The sequence below is a fragment of the Anabrus simplex genome, chromosome 7, assembly GCF_040414725.1.
Source record: "Anabrus simplex isolate iqAnaSimp1 chromosome 7, ASM4041472v1, whole genome shotgun sequence".
NCBI classification, from domain to species: Eukaryota; Metazoa; Arthropoda; class Insecta; order Orthoptera; family Tettigoniidae; genus Anabrus; species Anabrus simplex.
This window is the reverse complement of record NC_090271.1, coordinates 39,230,325-39,243,447: the sequence shown is the minus strand read 5'-3', so window position 1 is coordinate 39,243,447 and position 13,123 is coordinate 39,230,325. Positions and strand designations below refer to the sequence as shown.

The 13,123-nt window shown below is 37.7% G+C and overlaps 1 protein-coding gene across 3 annotated transcripts in view; it reads right to left on the bottom strand.

The window, feature by feature from the left end:
• Positions 1-13,123, bottom strand: part of cpx (complexin) — a 633,066-nt gene that overhangs the window by 171,678 nt on the left and 448,265 nt on the right. For all 3 annotated transcript variants that reach the window (XM_067151076.2, XM_067151074.2, XM_067151075.2), the window contains exon 2: positions 4,433-4,593. In XM_067151076.2, the coding sequence (XP_067007177.1) occupies positions 4,433-4,593 (161 nt within the window). The remainder of the gene's footprint in view (positions 1-4,432; positions 4,594-13,123) is intronic.

Sequence of the window (13,123 nt, the reverse complement as noted above, 5' to 3'; positions counted from 1 at the left end):
AGCAGTTTCAGGTGAATGTTTCAGTATTAGTCATGGAATTTACGACATTTTGATCCTTGATGTGTTGGCGAATTTAAGGGTCATTAAAATGTCAGCTTTTAGTTTTTCATACTCAATCCAGGGAAAAATCTACAAATGTATTCCAAACAATCACCACCTTTGTCTAAAGGCCTAGAAATTGCTTCACAAGCAGAGAGTGGGGGGATAATAATTTTTCCCTGTCAACCAATGTTTATTTAATGATGTTTGATGCACATACAGTCATATTTTTCATAGAATCCCGTACTACTTTTCTCCACTGGTTTTCTTTTGATCTGATGTTCCACAAGCAGATATAAGAGGGCTATTTAGTGTATTCACTTTGTGTAGACACATATAGACCTCTGGTGCTCATGGTATCGAATTTTCTGCAAGAAAAGTTTTATATTTTCATATTCCTCTTTAAATTTCGTTGAGTGACCTATTGGAATAGATGGATAGTAATTTCTATTGTACAGTAAAACACATTTTATCCTTCTGCTGGAACTGTCTATAAAAAGTCGCCAATCTTCTGGTTGGTATTCAGGTATCCCCATTTGGAGGAGTCCATGAATGTTGTTACAGTATACTAGTTCTTCATCTTGACTAAAATAATGAAGAAGCGCTGCCTCTCTTTTATATTCAGGCTTTAAACAGTTCTTTTCTTTTAGTCTGGATGCTAAAAGTTCAGAGTCTTGCTTGGACAGACTTAGGTCTCGTATTAAATACCCCAAATCCTGCGTTGAAGGTCAGGAAGTGCTGTGTGGCACAGGTCGTCTTTCTGATATTCCCATTTTCGTTTCTCTTTGTTGTGCCTTATCCTGTAAGTACCATCCCCTTCTCTTATTGGTCCTAAAATCCTCCTTAGTATTTTTCGTTCCTTGAACTCTAGCTTCCTCAGTGGACCTTTTCTGTTCATCAGAAGACACCCAGAGGCGTACAGTACGGACGGTCTTACTACTGAATTGTAATGTTGGAATTTAAGGTTTTTAGAGAGGCACTTGGATGTATAGATGCTCTTACAGGTATGGTAGATCCTTTCCAACTTGGTGCACCTGGTGTCTATTGCTAATGTCTCATTCTCGGTTGCTGAAATCCACTCCCCTAGGTACTTCACTGCAGGAACCTTACGAATGGTGGTGTTTTCCAGTGACATAGTAGGTGGGACTCCCTTTGTGTTAGTCATGAACTCAGTTTTCTTTATATTATTATTATTATTATTATTATTATTATTATTATTATTATTATTATTATTATTATTATTTACAAGGCACTACCAAATGATACACCACCGCGTGTTAAACAACGGAACTGCAGCGTTAGACTGAATTTGGGACCGAGAGAGACTGTGACACTTGAAATCCGAGTTCACTCGTCGAAAGTACTGTACGTTGAATTCCGAGTGAACTCGGGCGAGGGGTGGAAAATATTAATTAAGGTACCTCGGAATTTTCTTGGTGTGAAAATCGGAAACCACGGGAAACCATCGCCAGGGCTGCCGAGTGGGTTTCAAACCTACTACCTTTCGAGTACAAGCTGACAGCCACATCGTAGCCACTCGCCACTACAAATCGAGAAATACTTAACAGCTGTTCTCCTTTAAAGGCGGCTCCGTTCAAAGACTAGCCGACACAGTGTTAAGCATTCTCACACCACTTGTTTGTTTTCATCTCTACCCTGTTTATTCAATATGGCCCGCCATGTTGACATTGCGAGATTGTAGCTAATAGGATGCTCTGTGATCTCCGTACTCCACAGGCTGCGATCGATGTCGCTCATAATATTTTATATCACGACTAGGCTATAAAAATTAATGTCCTTTCTACGAGAACACGCATGCAGTGCAGGGCCATGAAGGACGCTAAGACCCTTAAAAGGATATCTCATCGAACTGATGTTTAAATTCAAACAAATATTTTCTAGCTTGTGTACATCACTTCCTGTGTTAACACTATGCATTTCATTTGGTTGGCTCGTAGCGTGACGTCAAATAACCCATTTTCAGGAATCAATCTGGCATTCCAGCGTCTTGTAAGCCCAATAGTACTTGAAGGATGCTTAACAAAAGGCATACGACTATCTTTATTATTATTATTATTATTATTATTATTATTATTATTATTAAAATAAATGGCGTGTGGCCTCCGGGGAGGCCTGGCGCTGGTCTTTCGAGTTGATGCAGTATAGACGACCAGCACGTCTGTGAGGATTGGGCCCTACCTAAGATGAAATTGAATACGGAAGACATCACAAACACCCATCCCCAAGCCATGGGAATTAACTAATGAAAGTTAAAATCCCCGACCCGACCGGGGATCGAACCCGGAATCCCTTGAAACAAAGGCAAGCATGTTAGCCATTTAGCCATAGAGTCCGACATTATTATTATTATTATTATTATTATTATTATTATTATTATTATTATTATTATTATTATTATTAATTGCTACGGTAGAGACAAGAATCGTAGATTTTCCTGCGGAATGAAAGAAAGGTCTTCTTTTATTTCAAATACTCTCCTGGTTAAAAATCGACCAAAACTATATTTTCATATTACAACTCTCGTACTTCGTCTGTTGAATGAATCAAAACCCCAGTATCCACCCTCTACGTTTAATTTCCTCTCCTCCTCTCATGAACATAACATGTAACCGGCTTCTATACTCTCAATACCTGTGCATCGTTCATCAACATATAACGACTCCTTTCAAGTGTCTGGTGCAAGGCTATCGTATTTCCTTCCAGTTAGGGTTAGGAATAGCACCTATTTAGCCTCTTTTAAGCGGTCTTGTGGAGATACTTATTAAACAACTAACCATCTTGTGTGAATGTCAATATAAATGGAAAAATGAATGTGGTTATGCCATTATTTAATTATAACGTTCTCAAATTTACATTCATTGTTATATGGTGAGGTGTAAGAGAGGACAGTAAGCCTTAACTTCACCACAAATGAAAGCATGAAATAAATAAATAAATAAATAAATAAATAAATAAATAAATAAATAAATAAATAAATAAATAAATAAATAAATAAATAAATAAATAAATACAGTTTCTACAACCTTTGTTTATTTTGCACACCTAGCGAACTCAAGTTTACATCGTCTAATCTTCATTAACATAGGGAATGAATGTATTGAAATGTTGCTGCCCTGAAAGGAGCCGTAAGCTGACAGGTTTGCTTATGGATGAAGGTACCTGCTACACAGCCACCAAGTAACTGATTATTACCATTTCTCCACGAAGCGATAAAAAATGAGCTGTTTACGGCCCAACGGTGAGGAAGCAATTTGACTGGAGATTAAGGCACTTACATTTTCATCACTTTGCATTACCTCAAGATAACATAATCTCGTGTCAATATGCTGGAGGTCATGATGCCGGAGCAGTTCTCATTTGGAAGTCATATGTACAGTATTCGTGTTCAACGCTACTTAGTACGGGCTGAATGAATAGTCATGACGACTTAATTACAGACCTGGATAAACGGTGCTTGCAATTTTTCTTGCGAGATATATATTATGCAGATCAGTCAAGGCAATGAAGCGTTGCTAGAACATTTATAGTGTGCTAGTACGTAGGTCTGTCTTAAAAAGCCAAAATTACAATGTAAAAAGTAATTGGAAATTTTGAAAAGAAAACGATAATGCATCATATGAAAACTTACGCAAATTACGCAAGGTCGACAGACGTAATATACTACAGTAGATGATGGTGTCACTTGTACCACAATGACTGTATCACCTCACTGAATGAGACATTTTATGAGCCACTCAACCCCCCAAAATTGTTACATATTTGCATGACCACATTTGCAGAAATCTCATCATACAAAGTTTTATTCATTTTTATGAAGTTAATGCAAATGAATGTTTAATTTTTTGTGAATATGTGGACTTCGTAAATATTGTTTATTCAAATCTGGGAAACCTATGTAAGTTTGTGTCCTTATTTAGATGCGACAAATCTGATTCTCAATGTGTGTGGCCTTGAATGAAGTTCAAAAGGAACGTACAATTTTATTTATTAAATTTTCAACTGTAGTTTCTAGTGCGGTTTTTAGTCTAATAGCACTATAATGCCCCTTACTTTGATCTGAGAAATCTGGCAACCATGTCTCCGTCGAGTCAATGCCGGGTCTGCCAGCTAGTTATTAATAGATTATCAAGGTGTTCTTCTCTTCCCTAGCCGCTGTAGTTCACCATAGCATATTGTTACCGAAGACAATACTTTATCGGCATTGGACTGTGTTGTGAATGCTGACGCAGTATATTGGTCTAGCTGTAGATGAAAGATAGATGTGTTGTACTTGTCTGTACTGCCACTTAGAATGGGTATTGTATGCGTTGCTCTCAGGGTAATGTAAAGACATTAAACTCAATGGCGAGACAAAAGGCTAGTCTATTCCTACCTTGTCTCTGATTTCCTGCCTCATCTTCTCTCTCTCTTCCTCCATCTTCCTGTGCTTCTCCTTCCGCCTCTCCTCGGCTTCCCGGATGGCCTCCTGACGTTCCCTCTCGGCCTCCTCCTCCTTCTCCTTATCATCGCCATCATCATCTCCTCCCACAGCACCTGCGGAAATATACATACAACTTTTATTTCTGGCAGAAATACGACGATAAAAAACAAAACAAAGCAATTTATATAACAAATAGTTGAAATAAAAAAGTAGAATCTGTGTTCTCAGCTCAATAACACGAAATATCGCTACAGTACTGACAAAATTCCTCTTGTTATGGTACACAACTAAAAGCAGCTCAAGAATCAAATCAAGACAAGGCAAACGAACCAACAAAAATATTCAAGGACACAAATATACAATCGAAAAACGAAACATATCTCTCACGATGATATTTTGCTTCCTTGACGGAGTATATAGACTTCAAATGAAGATGTGACAAACTGTTGTCATCGTTGCTATTGCTCTTAAACTACGAACTGGTTGACCATCGTTTAACCTCTTCGTGGAAAGAAGAACGCGATAGTTGAGCACTAAACATCTTTAATTTGTACATTTTCACATATTTCAAGTAATTTCTTATAAATTCTTTCTTAGTCCGTTTACAGTCCAGGGTTGGTTTTTCCCTCGGATTGAGCGAGGGATCGCACCTCTACCGCCTCAAGGCCAGTGTCCTAGAGCGGGAGACTTTGGGTTGGGGATACAACTGGGGGATTGGACCAGTACCTCGCCCAGGCGATCTCACCTGTTATGCTGAAGAGGGGTGTTGTGGGGAATGGAAAGATAGGAAAGGGTAGACAAGGTAGACGGAAGGAAGTTGGGTACCATCCCGGCATTTTCCTGTAGGAGAAGTGGGCAAGCACGGAAAACCACTTCGAGGGTGGCTGAGGTGGGAATCTAAACCTCCTCTACCTAGTTGACCTCCCGAGGTCAAGCACCCGTACCACTTTTCAAATTTCGTGGCAGAGCCGGGAATTGAACCCGGGCCTCTGGGGGCGGCAGGTAATCACACTAATCACTACACCACATAGGCGGACAATTGGATTTATTATAAAGTTTAATTAGGTGAGGAGTTGCTTCTGTATTTAAGGCGGCAGTTATTAACTCAATTGATATTAGATCCACCTTTTTTCTAAGTGTATTACAAAAATATAGATATGTAATGGAGGCGATTGCTAGAGTGATGATACAGGATAGTAGGATAATCACAAGGTTTTTGATAGAAGCATAGAATAGTTCATTAAAAGCCAAGATTGTCATATAGATAAAAAGCACTAACATTCCTCAGAGGAATACTAGAAATAAGATGTGGGAGTATTATAAACTGAACATAAAACGTTCTTCCCACATCTGAATGCTCCTCCGTGTCAAAATTGTACTATGCCGAAGATCATTTGGAAACCTGGTCGGAAACACCGCAAGCGACCCGATAAGAGAGATTGTTTCCGTGATCTCTCAGAGGTTAAAACTATCTCATTGTTTTTGCCCCATTGCATGTCTATAAGTTTAGTACATTTCCTAGTTTAGTTCGTACTACTGTACATTTTACAGTCTATTCGCTCTTTCCCTTTTTAATTCATTTTGTAATAAGTCTCCTTTATTGACGGTTATTTCCTATTCTACGCGAGTGACGTCAACTACAAGGGTTTTACCATTATGTATCGTGATGTCACTACATGATACAGCTGAAGATAACATATTTAAACCTATGGTACATCCTAGCAATCAACAAATGCTTTCTTTCCAGACTATGCACGCGACTGAGTTGAGTGAACTGTTTGTTTCCCTGGATAGGGAGTTCACGAACTTTTCATGCCCACGGGTCGGCAGTAATTAGCATTAAAACTTTGTGGGCGATCATTAGAAAACGAAGCATGATTAATTATATAGGTCAAACTTTCGCATTTTCGGAAGCAAAGATCACATACAAATTAAACGAAGAGAGACTCCAGTACTCCGCTGCGGAAAACATTGATTCATGAATATGTTTTTGGTCTTAGAAGACGAGGAAAGGAGTTCAGTTTCCCATCTTAGTAGCCTCTTACGATATGCAAGAGTACAGAGGGTACAGACACGCTGCCCCCACACCGCGGGGCAGAGGAGAGATAACGAGTTCAGATATATCGAAAGGAAAAGTGAGCGAGTTCATAAAATAATGGTACAGATCATAATAACAGATATTCTAAAAACCAAACCGATCCAAACCCCGTGGTGAAATAGCCCGCGGAGGGGCTTAGACTACAAAGGGACCGCTGCTCAGTCCGAAGACTTGGAGATTATGAGGTGATATGTGGTCAGCATGACGAATCCTCTCGGTTCCCTAGACCGGAACCACTATCTCAACGTCAGATAGCTCCTCAATTCTAATCACGTAGGATGAGTGAACCTCCATCCAGCCCTCAGATCCAGGTAATAAAAACCATGGCCTGGCAGGGAATTGAAACCGTGACCTCCGGGTAAGAGGCAGGCACACATCCTCTACACCGTGGGGCCGGATGACGGTAAGCCAATATTTAGAAAATCACAAGTAACGGGGGAAAGGTTGCTCTAAGGTGACTATTGTGAGCAGATCGCTTTCTTGACAACCAAACATATAAACTAACACCAATGAACTCTTCAACTGAGGCAGAACGATAAGCCAATTGGCGAACAAATTACCGTAATAAACGTCACAGCGTAGCTCATGTATTATGCACCGCATGAACAAATTCAATTTCAAAATAATGCAAATGATGTATTACAATATGGATTTAGCTGACAGAAAATGAGAGAGGCAAATTTTAGCATAATTCACATGCTAGTTTCATTATAAATATGGGATGCAATCATACTATAACATGATTTTAAAAATGTAATTAACGGAAATAGAAGGGTAGCTGTCATTATAGCAGAAAAATGATTATTCCATAGTTCTTGTTAAAAATGTGACAGAACACGCCACATTGCACGTGGACTTAGCTTGTCAAAATACATTTCGTCACTGTTGACATTTGCAAGGACATGCTACTGATAATTTATTCTACAAGGTTCCGCGGAATGATTAAGCCAATATAACTGAGAATTTGTAAATATTTTATTAGCCCGCCTCTGTGGAGTAGTGGTTAGTGTGATTTCCTGCCACCCTCGGAGGCTCGGGTTCTATTCCCGGTTCTGGCACGAAATTTGAAAAGTGCTACGAAGACTGGAATGGGGTACACTCAGCCTCGGGAGGTCAAGTGAGTGGAAGGGGATTCGATTCCCACCTCAACCATCCTCGAAGTGGTTTTCCGTGGTTTCCCACTGAACCTCCAGGCAAATTCCGGCATGATGCCTAAATTAAGGCCACAGCCGCTTCTTTCACTCTTCCTTGTTTATCCCTTTCAATCTCCCACATTGCCCCACAACGCCATTGTTCAGCATAGCAGATATGGCCACCTGGTCGAGGTTGTAGTTCTCCTCCCCTATTGTATTCCCCGACGTAATGTCTCTTGTTCCGGGACACCGCCCTTGAGGTGGTAGAGGTGGGATCCCTCGCTAATTCCGAGGTAAAATCCAAACTTGGACTGTAAACGGACCCGAAAGAATAGAAAATAAAAAATAAAATTGTACGTAACTGTTTGTGGAAAGACAGCTGCACGAAATCTCTCAAGGGCGTGTCTTCAAGTTTACGGCTGTAGAACTAGATCCCCCATAATGACAGCTGACAGCTTGGTATGGGTGAGTGAGTGGGCGTGTGCTAGTACGACTCCGTATTTTGTGAAAGTTTAACAGTGAAGAAAGCGCTACGGTGGAGAGTGACTTGTCTTAACCTTAAAGATACGTTTCAAAGACAAGGTACGTAATTACAAAAGTGTGTTACTTGTTGTTTATAACAGATTATTCAATTTAAAACAGTTGTTAAGAACCAGTCAATGCCGTTTCGAGTGTTTGTTACCGGTGACATGTGAAAGACGATTTTAGAGTGCAGAACTGCCAACTCCTGCACCGTGTTTCTGCGCGCTCGTAGTAACACTCCCTTTCACCAGTAGCGCTAGGATATCAGAGTAGGAGTACGTGGCATCCACAGAGGGCAGCACTATGGGTGTGTGCGTTGTGTGTTCTAAGAGCATCTTACGTCTGGATACAGTTGGAAAAATAAAGTGCGGGCTATTCAGCAACTCGTTCCATAGTACTTGTGGAGGCTTCAAGGACGAAAGTGAACTCTCAAAAATTATTAAACAGAAATGGCATTGTAAAAAATGCTTAACAACGAAGTGCACAGACAAAAAAGTGTAGCAAATGATACTTCCAACTTGGAGCAAATGTTCAATCTCCTGAACAGTGAGGTAAAGAGTTTGACATCTGTTCGGGACGCTATGATGGAATTACAACAACAACAACCAAAAATAATTGAAGGTTACTTGGGAAAAATCATTACATCTAGCTCATGAGAAGCTAGACGAGAACGCTCTTCTGATTAAAAAGCAATATCAGATGATCGAAAATTGCATGAAAACAATAACGGAACTCAAGAATGAAAACTCTCTTCTCAAGAAACAGTTAGCTGATGCATCAGTGCTGATCGATGATCTTGATCAATATGGGAGAAGGAACACTGTGGAAATTCATGGGATCCCGGAAGTTGCGAATGAAAACATAGTTGATATTGTTAAAACGGTGGGTCGCAGTCTGGATCCGGACATCCACGATCAAATAAACGACAAGTGTCATCGGCTGAAGAAGTCTCAATACCAGAAAAATGCTGGAAAAGTAGTAAAATTTGTTAGACGTATTGATAAGGACAGTTTTATGGAACGACGAAAGGTGAAGAGGAATTTAAACACGGCAGACATTGGATTCACATTCAGAGACCCTATTTACGTAAACCATAGTTTAACAGTACTCAGAAGGAAGTTGTTCTCCGAAGCTAGAAAAATCAAGAAAGAAAAAAATTATGCGTATGTGTGGGTTGACAGGTCAGGTGCAATTAAGTTGAAAAAGCAAGTGGATGATAGATATGTTTATACGGTAAAATCAGTTGAAGACCTGGCCACTTTATCATAAAATTTACGATGTCTATCAAATTTACTTTTTAATTATTTTAATTATTTTTCAGTATGTCTAGTAGCAAATATATTCAGTCTACTATCAAAATGTGCGAGGTCTAAACACAAAAACAAATATATTTTATAACAACATATTACCAGCTGAATATGACATTGTCATCCTTACAGAAACCTGGTTGAAGGAGAATGTATACGATGGTGAGCATTTGATAACAGATATAATGTGTACAGATGGGACCGAAAGTTTGCTAGAGCAGGCGGAGTTTTAATTGCCGTGAAGGATTATTTAATCGTTTATAGAATTCAATTCATAAGAGAAAATATAGAATATTTTGTCATAAAATTGTACACAGGGGGCTTTACTTACTATATCAGTACAGTTTATTTTCCGCCCATTTCTAAACTGGAAACATACTTGTCTTTTTACGAACTATTCGATGAATATCCAGATATACAATTTAATAGGATAATAATAGCTGGAGATTTTAACCTACCAGCAATAAGTGATAATGAATATGACCTAACGCAAGGAGGTTCCTCTTACCGGGCTCTAGCATACTTTCTCTCCTATCACGACCTTAAATCAACGAACTGTGTTCAGAACCATAACGGAAGGACACTTGACTTAATATTGACCAATATGACTAACGTTAAAGTTATTAAAAATGATTTTCCGTTGGTTAGTGAAGATTTTCATCATCCTTCCCTCTTTATAGATTTTGAAACACGTTATAAAACGAATGAAATTGATAATCCTGAAAAAATTATGTACAATTTCTCAAAAGCAGACTTTCATAGTCTTTACAAAATGCTAGAAAGAGAAAACTGGGATCATCTAAAAAACATTAAAAATCCTAATGAAGCTTTAAAATACTTCTAAAATGTTTTTAACAAGATATTTGACAAAACTGTTCCAAAAATGAAAATGAAAACCGGGAAGACGTATCCAACTTGATTTACGAATGAAATTGTTGAAACCATAAAGTTAAAGGAATAGTATCGGAAACGTATGCAGTATTCGGAATGCAATAAGATCATGTTTAAAGAGACAAGAAAGCTTTCAAAATCATTGATAGAAAATGCATACAATAGGTTCAAAAGAAGTTCCGAAGAACTTATAAATATGCATCCATCATCATTTTGGAATTTTATTAAAAATAAATGGAAAATACATCAAACCCCGGGGTTATGACATTAAATGGTGAACCTCTGCGAAGCGCTAAGCAAATAGCTGATGGCTTTGCCACATATATCAACAAGGTGAATGTAAGTAATAGTTGCAAGGGTAATTATGAGCTGGGATCTCCAATGAAAACAAACTCTTCACTCCCAGTGTCACATGTAGGTGAAAAGGAATATATTCAGGCTATAAATAAACTTAAATCTACTAAGTCAAGTGGGCCAGATGGGATTCCTCCTTACATAGTAAAGGGTTGTTCAGATATATTAATGCAACCATTATGTTACATATTTAATCTTATAACAGATACAGGTGTGTTCCCAGAAATGTGAAAAGGGTCAAGGGTATGCCTATAAATAAACTTAAATCTACTAAGTCAAGTGGGCCAGATGGGATTCCTCCTTACATAGTAAAGGGTTGTTCAGATATATTAATGCAACCATTATGTTACATATTTAATCTTATAATAGATACAGGTGTGTTCCCAGAAATGTGAAAAGGGTCAAGGGTATGCCCGATATATAAAGCCGGAGATCATTCAGATGTACCAAATTACAGACCAATTTCCATAATATGCGCCTTCGTAAAAGTTTTCGAAACAATTATTTATTTCCGGATTTTTAATCATGTTAAAAGCTACATTTCACCTTATCAGCATGGACTCTATCCTTGTTGGTCAACTATCACAAACCTATCAAATCTAGTTCAAGATGTGGCTAATGCTTTAAACAGTGATAAAACCGTTGATGTGATTTATACGGACTTCGAGAAAGAGTTTGACAAGATTGATCACAGTGTGCTTCTTAGAAAACTATCTGGATTTGGATTTAACAATCCTGTGCTAAAACTTATCTCCCCCTATTTACATAACAGATATAAGTTTGTCACCTATCATCAGACCAAATGTTTTGCATTCAATGTTAATTCCAGTGTACCTCAAGGTTCAATTTTAGGACCACTGTAGTTTATGTTATTTATAAATGATTTGCCTGATGTACTAAATTCTAAATGCCTCATGTTTGTTGACGATCTTAAGTTGTACAAGGAGATATCACATGTTAGTGACTGTATTTCTCTAAGCAGGGACATTGAGAATATCTACATATGGAGCGTCAAGAATAAAATCACATTTAATATCAGCAAATGCTTCGTGATGACTTATTCTACGGCAAATGATCCTTTTCAGTGTGAATACTTCATGAACGGACATAACCTAAAACGAGTCGAGTCCGTAAATGACTTAGGAGTTACAATGAGTAGTAACTTATCATTCAGTGCACATATTGAAATATTAGTAAATACAGCACTGAAACAACTAGGTTTTATTATACGAAACGGGAAGGACATAAATAACATTAAGACTTTATGTGTTCTCTATAACTCATTTGTGAGGTCAAAATTATATTATGCAGCCTTTATATGGATGCCAAATTACAAATCTTATATAAATAAAATTGAAAAGGTTCAAAAGAGATTCTTACGGTTTATTTATTACAAGAAGCATAATCAGTCAGCATACAGATAGAGCATATCATATAGTCACTTATTAGAAGAATTTAGCTACATTTCATTAACCGCTCGCCGAGAATTATACCAAAAACTTTTTCTACACAAAATTATAAATGGCGTTATAGATAGTGGTGATCTACTAGCCAGAATAAATTTTAACGTAAGCAAATCTAACTTGCGTAACCGGACGTACTTTTACAATCCCTTATCCAACATATTAATTCATAAAAATTCGCCATTAGTAAGTATGTGTAGTACGTTTAATGACTTATTCAGAAACCAGGACATAGATCTCTCAATGTTCCTAACAGACTTCAAAAAATGTCTAGTGATTTTCTTTAGTGAATATACTTAAACAACCTTAACAAATAGCATCTTTTAGAAAGAAAATAGAATTCATTACGCTCTCTCTTTGTCAATAACCCAAATGGAATTTAATTGTCTATAAACTCCGAGATATTACTTTTACACTCTTAATCATGCACCTGACCTGTTCGTATATGTGTGTGCTTGCACATAAAGTTTTAGCTCTTCCTACTTATGCAATCAGGAGCCAGTAATTGCAGCACTACCTAATCCTGATTTGCATATAATCTATTGTTGTTTTTGTGATTTGTTTCTTCTAAATTTGTTTATTATAATTTTTCAAAGTATGTTCTTCATTTTTCGTGATCTTTTTCGGTTTTGAAATGTATATTATTGTACTGTATTTTGTAATGAATGTTGTAATTGGAGTGCAGCTCTGTTACACACATGTGTCAAAAATAAATAAATAAATAAATAAATAAAATAAATAAAATAAATAAAATAAATAAAATAAATAAATAAATAATCTTTATCGGGCTCCATCGGTAGCTGGTTATCAAGCTGGACTGTGGTAAAAGTAGTCCAGTGTTCGATTCACGGTCATGCTGGGTATTTCTAACTTTT